The 15579-nt window shown below is 41.3% G+C and overlaps 1 protein-coding gene across 4 annotated transcripts in view; it reads right to left on the bottom strand.

Annotated features, from left to right (window-relative positions):
- The window catches only part of DIAPH3 (diaphanous related formin 3), a 449656-nt gene that overhangs the window by 384235 nt on the left and 49842 nt on the right, over nt 1-15579 (bottom strand). For 3 of the 4 annotated variants that reach the window (XM_040991319.1, XM_040991320.1, XM_040991321.1), the window contains one exon: nt 13515-13688. The exons of the other annotated variant lie outside the window; for it this stretch is intronic. In XM_040991319.1, the coding sequence (XP_040847253.1) occupies nt 13515-13688 (174 nt within the window). The remainder of the gene's footprint in view (nt 1-13514; nt 13689-15579) is intronic. 4 annotated transcript variants of the gene reach the window in all.

The raw sequence follows: 15579 nt of genomic DNA, 5'->3' as shown, positions 1-15579 counted from the left end.
AAACAAAAGCAGAGCTCTGATTGCCTGATCACCTCCAAGGGGCCCTGCTTCCCAGCACCATTATCTTAGTGAATCGTTGGGGAGAAGGGAGGGATTCAAATTTCAACATGCATTTTGAAGGGAAAATACTTTCAGACACTAAACATCTTCATGGACTCTTACCTACAATGGAAACCTTGAGCATTAACTTGCATTATATTTCGGTCTACAAGGTACAGGGTGCAATTCTGCCCTATGGCCCTCAACCGGGGCCAAAGCTCTCTGAGGTGATGGGGCTCATATTTTTTATCTTATAACCTTCTGACTCTTCAAAGTCCTCAGATTTGCTCAACTATAGCTTTTCTCTTTATGAGCTATAATATTAATGCTTACCATTTTAAAAATCGTAATTGAGGACTTAAGATACATATATTTACATATGCATACCTCATTTTTAAATTACCATCAAAAGCCTAATATGGTAACATAAACTGCTTATGTCTATGAAACAGAAACAATAGAGGGGCTGGTGGCAGGTTCACCTGCCACCTACAGTGCCAGCATCCATATGGGTGGGTTCAGTTCAACCTGCTCCACTGCAGATCCAACTCCTTGCTCAAGTCCTTGGATCCTTGTACCCATGCGGGAGACCTGGAAAAAGTCCTGGGCTCCTAGCCTGTGATCCACTCGACTTTGGCTGCTGTAGCCACTTGAGGAGTGAACCAATGGATGGGACATTTCTGTCTCTTTTCTGTATAAATGTGCCCTTCAAGAAAAAAAAAGAAAAAAAGATGCTCTTCTCAAAGTAGAAAGATTTCAATAAAGAAAAAAGTTTACAGTTAGGAAAAGAGCACTGTTTCATAATGACGGATTTTACTGAAAAGAATTGGATTCTTTTACTTGCTTCTCCATATAGTAGGTTTCACTGTCACATGCTCTGTGGCCCGGAAAATGCCACTGGGCACATGTAAAGGATCAGAGAGTAAGAAGGCAAAGGATGCCCCATATTATTGCAGTGGTTTTAGCCCCAAACATTCCTCGTAATGTCTCAGACTCCTGGACCCCAGGGTCACATATGCAGCCCCACATCTGGAGAACAGCTGCTCAAGAGTCTCCGGAAACACAAAAGTCCTTTCCAGCTGGCCCAGGCAATTGTGGGGATGGGTGGTTGGATGGTAAGATGTCCTACACAGCCCCAAATGGTACACAGGAAGGAACTGCCCAGCCCATGGCAGCTAGGTGTACAGTCAGGGGTTAGTTTAGTTCCTGCAGAAGATAGCCGGACTCTTGAAGCCTCACCACAGCAGAACCAAGTTGGTGGCCAAGATAATGAATCTTAATCTGACCATGGTTTCACTGGTCAGCCTTTTAACTATAACAGACTGCACAGCAGAAATTATGGCACATACCAGACAACGTCTGAAAATAGTTCAAGCAACAAACAGTCCAGCACTTGAACGCATGGTGTCCTGATGATATTCAAGTTCTGCAGGACCCATGGCTGGCTCTCTGTAAGGAACAGCACATCTTAAAGATACCTTTTCTTTGCAAGACCAGGAGTGAGATCTTAGGGGCTTCCTGATCCAGAAAGCAAACAAGCAAATAGCACTCTGAATATCTGGTGGAAAATGGTCAAGACAAACAAAAAATAGTTTTCCTGTAGTGTGATTTCTAACCGTATCATAAATCACCAGTTTATTAGTCTGGAAACCAGTGTTTTCTACTAACTGCTTTGGAGTGCAGACCCAAAATGTAGAGGGCAGTGTCTACCCTATTTCTTCAGCTTCCAGGATGTGGGTACCCAACAGCTTAGCATTTGCAGTCAAATGTTATACAAGAGTTATCAGTAAACTTTATCAGTTGTATACATTTATTTGGCCTTTCTTTTGCATCCTGATTAACCTGCCCAAGTCCTTGCTGCTGTCAAATATCCTGGATTTAGTGCTCAGGACATTCACTCAGCACTCAGAGTAAATACACTATTGAGGTTATTAAAAAAAAAAAAAAGGAAGGAAGGATAAAACAAAACAAAGGACAGAGGAAGCAAGGATGGATGGGAAATGTGGATATCGTCTTGATTAGCCAGTGTTTTACCTAGAATATTTAGTCCTTTAATAATTGTGGTGTTATGGAAAAAGCTAGATGAAAAGTTTAGGAAAATAATTGTGAAGTACTGAATTTAAGTCTAATCTGATTCTAATAAAAATGCACTAGGGGGTGGGGTCCAGCGGCGCTGTGGCCTAGCAGCTAAAGTCCTCACCTTGAACACACTGGGATCACATATGGGCACCAGTTCTAATCCCGGCAGTTCCATTTCCCATCCTGCTCCCTGCTTGTGGCCTGGGAAAGCAGTCGAGGATAGCCCAAAGCTTTGGGACTCTGCACCCATGTGGGAGACCTGGAAGAAGTTCCTGGCTCCTGGCTTTGGATTGGCATAGCATCACTGTTGCTCTCACTTGGGGAGTGAATCATTGGACGAAAGATCTTTGTCACTGTCTCTCTGTATATCTTACTTAAAAAAAAAAAAAACTTTAAAAATAAATGCACTAGGGGGAAGAGAAAGGAGAAGGGAGAAATTACGATGAAGACAAATCCACAGCTACTGAAAGACATGGGTGATAGAATTCTATTCAACCCTACAGACCATGCATTTGCTTCTTCCCTTTGCTACTTCAAAATACTGCACTCTGAATCATCATTCTCACCCATTCTCCGAGCAGCCTGTTCAAAACTGTACAATCACTATTGGTATTCCTATGATGTCACAAAATCATTAACTGTTTGAGCCAGGTGCAGTGCTCAGAATTTTTAATGATTCATCCTAATACCTATTACAGAATCCCTCTTATTGATGAGCTAACTAAAGTTTAGGGGAATTCCTTAAGTGATGAATTAGATTTTGATTACATATGACTAAGAATGTGTAACAGATCAGACTTCAATATTATTCACTACAATTAACCTCATCCAGTTCCAAGCTGTCTTGGAAAAGCAGCACAGGTGTTTGGGCCCCTGCCACCTACACACAAGGTTTAGGTGGAGTTCCAGGCTCAGGGTTCAGAAAAGTCCAACCTGGACCCATGAAGCCTTTCACAGTAAAAGATTTTTAAAATTTTGGAAAGAAAAAATCAGGTGACAGTTAAGATCCCCACAAATTCCTATGTCTGAACTCAATCTTTTCCATTCACCTACCTTCAGGTCATAGTTTTCTTAATCCTAAAAGGATTTCCACCTGGCTTCTACATTTCCTCTCAATGCACAATGATTCTTTGATCCATCAACATGAACATTTGTAAGAACTACTTCTAGAATTCCCCTTCCACATTCCTGAAATTACCAACTTCAACATTTATTTCCTTGTAGTTATGAAAAGATGAGCCATCAACGTACTCTCAGTAAATGAATTTTAACTAGCTCTAAGAAAACAATGTTGTCATTTAATTTCCTGCTTAGCGTATCACTAATTTACTTGCATAGTATCATTACTCATTGTTCCCACCAATCCCAGTATGTATCCAAAGACACGCCATTTATAGCCAGGATTTCTCTCCTTCTACCTTCCAAAAAGACATTACGCATGGATTAGCCTACCCTATCCTAATTAGCTAAATACTTCTTGGTTGGGTATCAACACATAAACTTTAAAGAATTAAAAGAAAATTGCAATCTGGTTTTTTTTACCTCCTTTCACAGATAACATTGCAAAAAAATCTTCCACACTTAGTGTCTCCTGCACAGTACATAGATTATCATTTTTTAAATGTTTCTTAAGTAAGATATAAATGATCTCAAATGAAATCTGCAAATCCCAATACAGGTAATTTTCTGGGAGCTGGAACTGGAGTTAGCTCTAACATATCCCCGATCCAGAACAATGAAGAATTGTTGCTCCCATAAGATTCTTAATCTTCAGACAACAGTGACAGGAACAAATTCCAGCTTTAGAGGTAGGAATTTTCAGGTACTGGCATTGACACAAGGCTAGCCAAACTCAAATCTATCACTTCGTCAGGGACAACTAACAGACTGAGAACACTTTAGTGACCTAGAACAAGTTCAGGGTATGACTGAGCCCTGCCCAGTGGTACCTGGTCAAGAAGTGAATGGGGCTCAGGTCCCGCTCACAGTTCATTCACCAAGTTATCAGAGTGGTGCTGTATTCACATATAACTTGTACACGGACACGTAATGCATCAGTGGCCTGGACACCAAGTCAACACAGTAGCTTTTGCTACGCTGCAGAAGTTTCTCAAGACTGGATCGTGTCCAGGAGCAAGAAAATCACTGGTTTGCTACTGTTTTGGGTACCGTGACTCATTTTAGACTGATAGGAAATAACTATTCTTCACATTTTCTTTAGCAAAAAAAAGGTGAAATCTTGATACATAAGGACAAACATGCATCAGGTTAAAAGACTGAGTAGCAATCAAGTAGTCAGAAAATGCACATTGTTTTCAACTGGATTATAAATACTCAATATTTTCACTCATGGAAGTGGACTTTCACAAGGCAGGATGCTCATTAAATTTACATACATCAAGTCAAAGAGGACAGTTAACACCATGGGGAGTCAGATTAAATTTAAAATGACTGACTATTTGGAAAATTGGGTGAATACAAGCAGCAAGTTGTTGAAGATCATCAGGCACAAGGTAAGTCAGTCAGAAAAAAAAAGCACTACCAACAAGCAGAAGCAAGACTGGAGTTATGAAAGAAAACTAGGAAGACAAAACTATAATGACCAAAGCATACAAATGAGTCAACAATCATAATACTTAAAGACAAATATTGTAAGCACAGCAATAACAACAAACATTAACTCCTATTAAGTCAATAAAAGTAATCTGATTTCAATGATGTGATGGATTTTTCTTTCATGGGTTAAAGCCAACATAATTATTCATACTAACAGTTTAGCATTACATTAGTGTGGCCACAAATTGGTTAAGCTTCATAAGAAGTCTATAATGGACCCTTAGATGTATCCTGCAACTGCAGAGTTCAACATCCTAAAATATTATTCAGTCCTAAAACTAACTCTGTTCTTATGCAATTTGAGTTCATTGTGCACATCACACAATGTCAAGGGGTGTCACTGATGGTTATCCCTTAATAGGGATGTTCTTACTACTATAATATGGTGCCATGACCTCATGACCCATCACTATATAATCTCAAATGAAGGAAATTCTATGAACCTTACCTAGTTCACCAGCATAAGTAACTTGGAATTAACTCTATCAGTACATTTTTGTCTTGAATGAAGTTGTAAAACAGTAAAAAAACAGAAGCATATTTTATATAGATTTTTACATTTCTTCACACAATTGTGCACTAGTGCCTTTACTGAATCCTCCCTATTTCCCATAACAGAATAGTACTGAATTCAAGTCCTAACTCTACTACCAATTCTAGTTTCCAGCTAATGCCCACCTTACGAGGCAGAAGATGACTACCTGAGTAGTTGGGTTTGGCTACATAAGGAGACCTGGATAAGGTGCTGGGATCCCAATTATGGCTTGGCCCAGACCCAGCTATCACAGGTACTTTGGGAGTAAAACAGCAGTTCCAACTAAATCTCTACTTTTCAAATAAGTTTAAATACACACGTGCATATTATACTCTTATGTACATATTATATTTTCATACATGTGCGTATGTATTTATATTTTCCAAACTACCAGCTCATTACCAGGACAACACCCTGAAAACTGCACTTACCTAGAGACTGACGATGAAAACCAACACTATGATTTGACCAAGACTTCAAAATGGAGTTTACAAAGAATAGTGTCAACCATCCTTGAAACTCAACAATTTGCCACAATGTCATTATAAAGGAACATGGCAAACACAAGTATCACTTTTCCTTCATATACTGTAAGTTGTGGCAGAGCCGACAGGAACTGAGATAAATCTGAAGATTGCTATACAATTCTAACCTACTCCAGAATGTTACCTCACCTTGCTGTCCAAGCATATTCATCAACAGCTATGATTACAGTGCACTGTATTACGCAATCCTGTAGATAAGACCTTTCCATATACATAAACGTTCCCTTCATTTATTTCCTTTTCAACTCTTCTTTAAAAATTACTATTCACGAATTACATAAGCAATATGGTCATTTGACTTGAGACATAAAAGTTGACTTCCTATAGAAAAAAATGGACTGAGAAAAGTCCTTCCCACTTGGAAAAGGATATACCTACAAACCCAATTGGTGAAACAGCATGTTTAAACATTATCATACCATCTATCATTTTAAAATTCTTCTAACCATTTTGTTGGTGCTATGAACTGCCACCAGGTAAAATCCAATGCTCCTAAATCATTTATTTTCTCATTTATCTGACTCCAGAAAGAAACAACTAAGCACTGGTATTATCCCCTTGACAAACACAACCCATGAATCAAGTTGACAGTTGCCTTATACTACGTGTTACACTCTCTTCCTCCCCCATTTGGATTGCTTTAAAACTAAATTCCCTGAGTTTTTCAATTCCTACCCAAAGAAGAAAGAATTAAGGGACAACTAACAGATTGGATGAAAAATTCCAGCAGAAATTCTGTCATTATACCATGCGAAACCTAAATACACGTTGCTGCTTTGTAACAGAAAATGTTCATGATACACAAAAGTCGAATTGTAAAGATTACTAATACTTGAAATAACTGCTGGTAGGAATCTGTGACAGTCAATAAACACAGAATAAACACAAAGGGATCTTTGTTGCTTTTCTTTTCATTCAGACTCCTGGTGACCCTGAAGATATCCCTTACACACCCAACACAAAAGGCACAGATTCCACCCCACATTATATGATGAAAATTGTTTCAAAGTCAAATGTGAATCCGTTAGTACTGTGTATACACTGTTTCCTCACATTAAAAAGCCAATATATGTAATGGATAGTGGGTAATCTGGGCTCTTAATGCCAGAAGACACTTCAAGTACAAACTTGAGAGTTAATGGCATTTCATCAAAGTGCTTTCTGCTACATTGAGAAAACTTGAAAAACACCTCCAAGAAAAGATGAGAGCATTGCTACCCACACGTAAGTACTTTTGTGCAGCCTTAAACAACTTTTTTTCCCTTTGTGTACAACAAGCCTGGGCCAGGAATCCAGAATTTAATTTTTATCAGAATGATTTTGGTATCACTGGTCCTCATTTACATGCCCATTTCTGATGGCATGCTCACAGATAACCTTTCTGTGTAGCTGTCACTCTGATAGTGAATGCACAACGAGAGAAGGTATGATGCATAAAATTCTAACACCCATTATTTTAATGTTTTTGTATCACTAGGAAGACCAGCAATTAAGCTAATCTGTTTAAAGGTAAGGTCGAAGGTGGAGAGAAAGTGTTTGAACAATCTTGTAAGTTAGGAAGTTGACCTTAACTCAGTAGACTAATGTTGGGAGCAATAAACTAATTGGATGATATAGCATTTATGTAACCTTAAGGGGAGACAGCTATTCAAAATATATGATATATTTTGGACATTCCAAACAGCTGTGAGTGGCAAGTTTAAGGAGTGCCTTAGACCAGGAACTCAAAGATGCTAAAGAGCAATGCTTGGATTAAAGTTGCACGAACAAGTAAGAGTTCTCCAAGATATGCATGCAGAGAAAAATGTGGGAACTATCCATCACAGCCCAGATAAGAGTTATTGAAAGCTTGGACTTAACCAGAGGGTAAAGCACATTTGTAGCAAATAAAGAGAAAAGTGATTGTATGTGACACTATTTCTTAATGGGATTAAGGTACAATTTCCCTGGTTTGTGTGTGTTTGCAAAACAGAATGGAGAAAGTCTTTCTGAGTGATAAGTTTCAAGTGTGTCATGCTTTAGTATTTAAAAAATGAGACACAGAGAAGGGTCTTATCCCAAAATGGCTGCAACAACAGGGCTCAATCAGGCCAAAGCCAGGGGTGCAGGGACCCACACATTTGGGCCCTCCTCCACTGCCTTCGTAAGCACATTAGCAGGGACCTGGGTCAGAAGTAGAGCACTGGGGACTCAAACTGGCAGCCACGTGGAATTCTAGCACTATGGTTAGCAGCCTAACCCACTGCGCCATGCCAGCCCATTTCATTTTATGGTTTTTGCTGTGTTTTAAAGATTTCTTTATTTGAAAGGCAGACTTATTGATGAAGGACAGATCTTTTATCTATAGTTCATTCACTAAATAGCTGCAATAGCCACAGCTAAGCCAATTCTAAGCTAAGAGCTTCTTCCAGGTCTCCCATGTGGGTGCAGGAGCCCAAGCACTTGGACCACCTCCTGCTACTTTTTCCAGGCACATTAGCAGGGACCTGCATCAGAAGTGGAGCACTGGGACTCAAAACACCACCCACATGAGATGCCAACTGGAAACTTAACCCACTGTGTCACAATGCCAGCTCCTGGTTTAGCATCTTTTAAGAGAGCCAAGTTGGAGCTGCTCTCCTGTGTAGGAGGCAGCATGGCATCATATTCTGAAACACAGAAACTCTAATGCCTCAAGTGGACCAAAAATATATTAAGGCAAGACAGAAGGAATAGAGAAAGCACCCAGAAGAAAAAGGACAAGCAGAAGAGGAGACAAGGAAAGCAAACTGGAAAAAGCAGGGGCCTCGAGGTGGGGTGTGGGGGAGAGGAAATGAAGACAGAATATCACAAAGAAAGAAGACAAACAGTAACAAAGAATGATCAGCAGTGCCACAGGTTGCTACTAGTACCTGATCATTAGAAAGTTGCTTGTAATTATAGGGCTGAACATCTGAAATACAAACCAAAATCAAAAGCTAGTGAGAGTAAACCGCCAGGGTAAATTATTATTTGTCAAAGAGAATCTGCAGGGAACCAGGTAAAAAGGCATGAGCTTCTCATGGACAAGGTAGGAATTTCTGGGCAGATAAAACCCAAGTCAGAGATAATGCATCCAGAAGATGATCCCAACAGAAGAACTGACTGAGGGAAGACAGACACAGGACAAAGGAGACATGCCCAACAATGTGGAAATGAGAGCCATGACCAGGGAGAAGTCACAGAAAAAAATTACTGAAACAAAAACATCAGCACTTGTAATCCAAGCCTACAGTATGCAGAATGTCCAGCACAAAGATGCCACAGTCCTCCTCTCTAGATCCTGAGATCAGGTTACACTGCACAGCAGAAGGTACTTCACAGGTGTATTAAGGTGATGAATCCTAAAATAGTGAAATTCTTTCATTACCTGAGTAAGCTTTCTGTATTCACAAGAACCTTTTTAAAGACCAATCCATCTCTGGACAGAGAAAAAATTCTAAGCTTGAGACACCTTCGCTGCATCCACGACGACATTGGAGCACACATGAAGGACACAAAATAAGCCTCTAGGAGCAAAGGGACTCACACCCAGTGAGGAAACTGGGACCTTATTCCAGCAACTGCACATAACTTATTTCTGAGAAAAAACGGAAGGAATCGAAGATTCTTCCCAAAGCCTGCAATAAAAGCCCAGCCAGCTTGTGAAACCTTACAGAACCAGTTGAGCCAAACTGGATTTCAAACCCACAAGCTAGAAATAAATTTGTGCTAAGACCCTAAACCCACACTAATCTGTTACAGCCACAGTAACAATCAAATATAACTCCCCAGGCACCACCAACAGGTGATAAAGGCACCTTTGTTCCTCCAACCCACACTCTAATCTTGTGAAGACAGTCTACATAGCAGGAAGAATAGAAAGGGGAGGAAAAAACAAACCATCTTGCTTCCCAAAAGCAGCATCAATTGGAGACTCCACATGGAGCAAGCTTGAAAGTTGGAAGGAAAATTTTCTTACAGTGAAAATTAAGTTATTGGCACCAGCCTTGTGGCACATCAGATTAAGCCAGCACCCACAATGTCAGCATCCCATATTCTAACAGTACCAGTTAGAGTTCTGGCCGTACCACTTCCCTTCCAACTTCATGCTAATGGCATGGAAGAAAAAAAAAAATCAGTGGAAGATGGCACAAAGTCTTGGGCTTCTCCCACACAGATGAAGACCCACATGGACTTCTAGGCATCTGGCTCTGGCCTGCCCAGTCCTGGGCACTGCAGCCATGAGGGGATTGAACCAGCTTATGGCAGATCTCTCCTCCTTCTCCATCTCTCTAACTCTGCCTTTTAAATGAATCTTTAAAAAAAAAAAATGAAGTAATTTATATTAAGGCAGAATGCATGCGTGAAACCAACAGGTATACCTCTGGGGCCTGCCTCGAATTATATTCAAAGCCAGCAAGGGGTTATCAAGCTGAGAGCACCACTCAAAGAAGGCAGAGCAGTTAAACAAGTCAGCTTATACCTGTTACATTCACCTTGTTCAAATAACAGCTCTGTATCTACAGAGTTCAAGGGTATCCAGTGAAACAGACTCTGGAAAACAAAACTGCATGTACAGTAAGAATCACATATACAAAATCCAGAGAGCAACTGAGATTTCAGCTGAAGAATCAAACTTCACAAAAAGAAAAGAAAAAAAAAAAAAACAGCAAGAAAATAGTCAAGAAGCATAACTAAAAATTCCTATTTTAGGCTAGCAAATGTAAATTGTACTATTCACCAGAAACCAAGTAGAACAAATTCCTAAGTAAAGCAAGTACATATGCTAAAGTATTAACACTGTGCTTTGCATACATTAAAAATCAAGTTAGCAGGCCCAGCGCAGCAGCCTAGTGGCTAAAGTCCTTGTCTGGCATGCAATGGGATCCCATAAGGACGCCATTTCATATTCCAGCTGCTCCACTTCCCTTCCAGCTCCCTGCTTATGGCCTGGGAGAGCAGTAAGAGGACGGCCCAAAGCCTTGGGACCCTGCGCCCTGTGGGAAACCTGGAAAAGACTCATGTCTTCTGGCTTTGGATCAGCTCAGCTCCAGCCATTGCAGCTACTTAGGGAGTGAACCAGCAGATGGAAGATTTTTCTGTCTCTCCTCTCTGTAAATCTGACTTTCCAATAAAAAATAAATTCTTAAAAATCAAGTTAATACAAGCATATAAAGAACCACCTTGAGAGAAAAGACATTTGAGATGAGTTTTTTACATTTAAAAACTAACCTTTCATAATGACACATAATTATTGCATTGTGTGGTTTTTAATAACAAAGAACCTAGGATCCAAATTTTCAATGACACAAAATCTCTTGTGGCTGCAAATGCCTAAAAGGTTAACATGGCTGATAAATCAGAATTTTATAAAAATGTTACAAACAGGTACAAGACAAAATCAAACCTAGCTTACACATGGTGTTCTCCACTAGTGTAGAAATAGTTTTAAATTCACCAGAAGCATGGTAACCTGAAAAAGCCTAAGAATCACCAACTACATTCACAAAGGGACAAAGACCTTTCTCAGCTTCAAGACCCATCTGATTTAGAACAAATCAACCAGCACTAAAATGTGTAACCAATTTATAGTTTTTCAAAAGGATCTTAGTTATGACTAACTCATCCTTTAGCAAATACAGAGAAAGCAAAATTTTCATTCCCATTCTGTTAAGTGGAAGTTCCAGTGCGAAAGATCTACCACCAAATAGGCAGGCCTGTTTAAAACAAGAGATCTGTCCCCATTATTTAAGAGATGGTCTTACAAAACACTTCCCAAACACCAAGAGCGATCTTCCCTGTACAAGGGTACTTGAAAAAGTCCATGAAATGGAATTGGAAGATAGAATTACTGGTGCAAATATATACTGAGATGCATGAAGTTTTTATGATATGCAATTTCCATTTACTTTTTAAACTCCTTGTACATGCTATTAAATGAGTCTTCTAAAATTCACTAGAACACCAGAAACTCAACATTTTCTATGAAACTGTTTTTAATAATGAAGTGTAGTCTTCCAATGGTTAACATCAGTGAGCTAATTAAATGGTATTTGCAACTATTAAAATTTTAACAATGTACTCAATAAGTAGGTTATAGATGAATTATTACCCCAGTAGAGCATATGATTAGATTATCACTGCTTGCTGTCCACTGCACAGGCATGAGCAACTAAAAATGCTCAGTCATAAACAAGCACTCCACGGTCAGACCACATACTGTGACCTTGGCTAGGGTTTGAATCCAGTGGTCTAGGTGGGGAGTCCCCCCCAAAAAACCCACCTGGGGTGACCTCAGTTTGGACTCCAGCCCCAATTCTCACACTCACCAGTGGGGCTTGCAGACTAGCAAAGAAGTTCCCAAAGTTCACCTACCAAGCCCACTCTCAGCCCGATCTCCCATATGTGACCCAGGCTTACATGGCTGCCCACTAGTCGTGGCACTCACCAGGGAGTCCTGTGGCCTAACTCCACTGTCCCACAACCCATTCTGGCTCTCACAGGGCTTGCTACAGCCCAGCTCAGCCCAGCCTTGCCCACCCCCAGACCTGGCTCTCACGCCTGGCCACCTGGCATTTGCCACAGTCATTCTGGCTCTCACAAGCACCAGATACTGGAGTTGCAGATACTGGAGCCTAGCCCAATCTCAGAACCAGCCCACACGAATGCTGATGGATACTGCAGCTTTGCCCAACATGGTCTCCCCACAACACTGGCTCTTACACTCATCAGTGGGTGGTGCCAGCTAGCATGGTAGTCCTCAAGTTCCGCTACAAAGCCCATTCCCAGCACTAGATCTTATGAATGCTGGCAGGTACTTCAATATAGCCTGCCATGGCCCACCCGTAATCTCAACTCTGGATAGCAGGTGTAGCGATTAGTCCGGGGGGGGGGGGGGGGGCAGCCCATACCCTGCCCTGGCTCTCATGTTTGCCAGTGTGTGCTGCAGCTGGCACAGCCCAATCTGCCCCCAGTGCTGGCCTACAAAAATGCTGACAAGTGCTGCAAACTTGTTTGGCCTAGCCCACCCCAAACCCCAACTATTGTGCTCCCCAGTAAGAGAACTTTGGTTAAGCAAGGGTGTTCCCCAAATTTCCCTAAAAGACGCACTCCCAGCCCCAGATCTCACGAGTGCCAGTGGATGCCACGGCCCTGCCTGTTGTGCTCTGCCCTCAGTCCCGGCCTTTGCGTGTGCTGGCAGGTGCTGCAGCCTGGCCCAGCTCAGACCCCTTTTCCAACCCAGCTCCAGTGAGTGTCAGAAGAGTTTTGTAGTCCAGCCTGGCTCAGCCTGTCACCACACCCAGCTCTCCAGCAAACTAATGGGGTGCCTGAGGCAAACCCACAAGTACCATAGACACTCTTCCCCCAGATCTGGCGCTCTTGCGTTCCGGCGGATACAGCAGTTACGCCTGACATGGGCCACCCCCTGCTCTAACACTCATGCCCTGGTGCCTAGCCCAGGCAGGAAACATAAGCAGTTTGAAACTTTGTGGTTTTATATTGAGCTTCCAGAAACTATAAATACATAAGAAACTGAAAAGTTAATCTAGTAAGGTTTCCTGAGTTAGTAAGTGCCATCTTAAAAGCAATCAGAAATGATCCTATAGATGAATTACAAATATATGTAAAGATTCATCAAGATGAGAAAAAGCTAAGATTTTTCCCCTCAAATATTACACACAAAAACTCAAAATTCTTACCATCATCTTTTCAAAAAGCTCCAGGATCTCATTCTGTGCCAGTGGCTTGGGAAGGTTTTCCATCTCTGAAGAGGCCAATGAGCATTCACTGCTTGCAAATGCAGTCTTCAGGCTGGAAAGTGGAGGTCTCTCTTTCTTACTTCCTGGAATTCTTATGCTGGCAAATTTGTCCAGCTACAAAGAGAAACATACATATAAGCACAAAATGTCTTCAGATTTACCTAATTCCAAAAGTAAACACATCAAGTACTGCCCATTACCGCAGCAGTAGGATTTTATCAAGAGGCATTTGGTATTGCAAGCGATTAGTATTATACAACATAGGATACAGCACCATGGTGTAATAAGTCAGGACTCTGCCTGCTGTGCTGGAGCCCCATATGGGCATGATTCTGAGACCCAGTTGCTTCACATCCAATCAACTTCCTGCTTATTGACTGGGAAAGCAGCGGAGATTGGCTCAAATCCTTGGGCCTCGCAATGCATGTGGGACACTCAAAGGAAGCTCCCGACTTCAGGTTGGTCCAGACTCAGCTGTTCTAGCCCTTCGGAGAACTAACCACAGGATGGAACATTTGTGTCTCTCCTCTCTCTCCATAAAGTTTTCAAATGAACATAAAGCTTAAAAACATAGTATGTGATCAAAAGTTTCAGTAAACTGTCTAAAAGCAGAAGAGCGCCCAGCAGCGTGGCCTAGCAGCTGAAGTCCTCTCCTTGAACGCGCCAAGATCCCATATGGGCGCCAGTTCTAATCCTGGCAGCTCCACTTCCCATCCGGCTCCCTGCTTGTGGCCTGGGAAAGCAGTTGAGGACGGCCCAAACCTTTGGGACCCTGCACCCGAGTGGGAGACCCAGAAGAAGTTCCTGGCTCCTGGCTTCGGATTGGCATAGCATCACCGTTGCGCTCACTTGGGGAGTGAATCATCGGATGGAAGATCTTCCTCTGTTTCTCCTCCTCTCTGTATATCTGACTTTCCAATAAAAAATAAATCTTTAAAAAAAAAAAAGCAGAAGAGAAAACATGCAATCCTCCAAAAGATTCCTTCAGATCTTAAAGTCACAATTATATACTTAAGATCCTGATGGCAGGGAACTTTGATAGATTAGGACATTAAACAGTTTTACAAAGGTAACTTAGCTAATTTAATGGTGGCACTGGCACCACACTACTACTTTGTGTCCTGCCCCCTTGTCCCCTGTGTCAAGTGTTCTTTTAATTATGCGTATTATCTCCTGGGGGCACAGGAATGGAGGGAAGTTAAGATTCATCAAGAATTGAGTCCTACTGATATCTTAATGATTTGTTAGCCTGATCAACAGCACATTTCTCTTTGCTGAAACTGCTCTGTTTTTAAGATTCCCTTTAGACCTATGAAGTGTTTGCTGATATTTGAAAATATGGGTATTCACCCATAGTTCTTTGAATTTCACTATTCAGTTCCTCAAACAACCCATATACACTTATACTCCAAGACTCACATTAACTTCATACTTGAGTCTTGCCTTTTTGATTATAGAATCATAACTTGAGAATCATGAACAAAGTATACCTAAACAGCACAATGATTATGTAAATTTCTCCTAATTAATGTATATGTTATCAAGCTGTTTTCACCAGTTTTTAGAGCGTAACTACACTGTTCATTATGATAGGTACATTTCTTTTCAATTTTTTAATTGGAATGTCAGATTTACAGAGAAAAGACAAAGATTTTCCATCTGTTGGTTCACTCCAAGTGGCTAAAACAGCAAAAGCTGAGCCAATCTGAAGTCAGGAGCCAGGAGCCTCTTCCAGGTCTCCCTTCACAGGTGCAGGGTCCCTAGGCTTTGGGCTGTCCTCTACTGCTCTCCCAGGCCACAAGCAGGGAGCTGGAAGGGAAGTAGAGCAGCCAGGATATGAACTGGCACCCACATGGGATCCCGATGAATGCCAGGCGAGCACTTTAGTCACTAGGGCACTGTGCCAGGCCAGCCACTTACAATTTTAATGAACCGCAGAAAGCTGTGTGGGTGCCAATGTGAGAAAATATAATGCTAAGGACCCATAACCATGAAATCCCTGTTT

The sequence above is a fragment of the Ochotona curzoniae genome, unplaced genomic scaffold (assembly GCF_017591425.1).
Source record: "Ochotona curzoniae isolate NIBS_2020 unplaced genomic scaffold, NIBS_Ocur_1.0 contig_64, whole genome shotgun sequence".
Taxonomy (NCBI): Eukaryota; Metazoa; Chordata; class Mammalia; order Lagomorpha; family Ochotonidae; genus Ochotona; species Ochotona curzoniae.
Note: the sequence above shows the minus strand (reverse complement) of the source record. Positions and strands in the feature narration are given on the sequence as shown.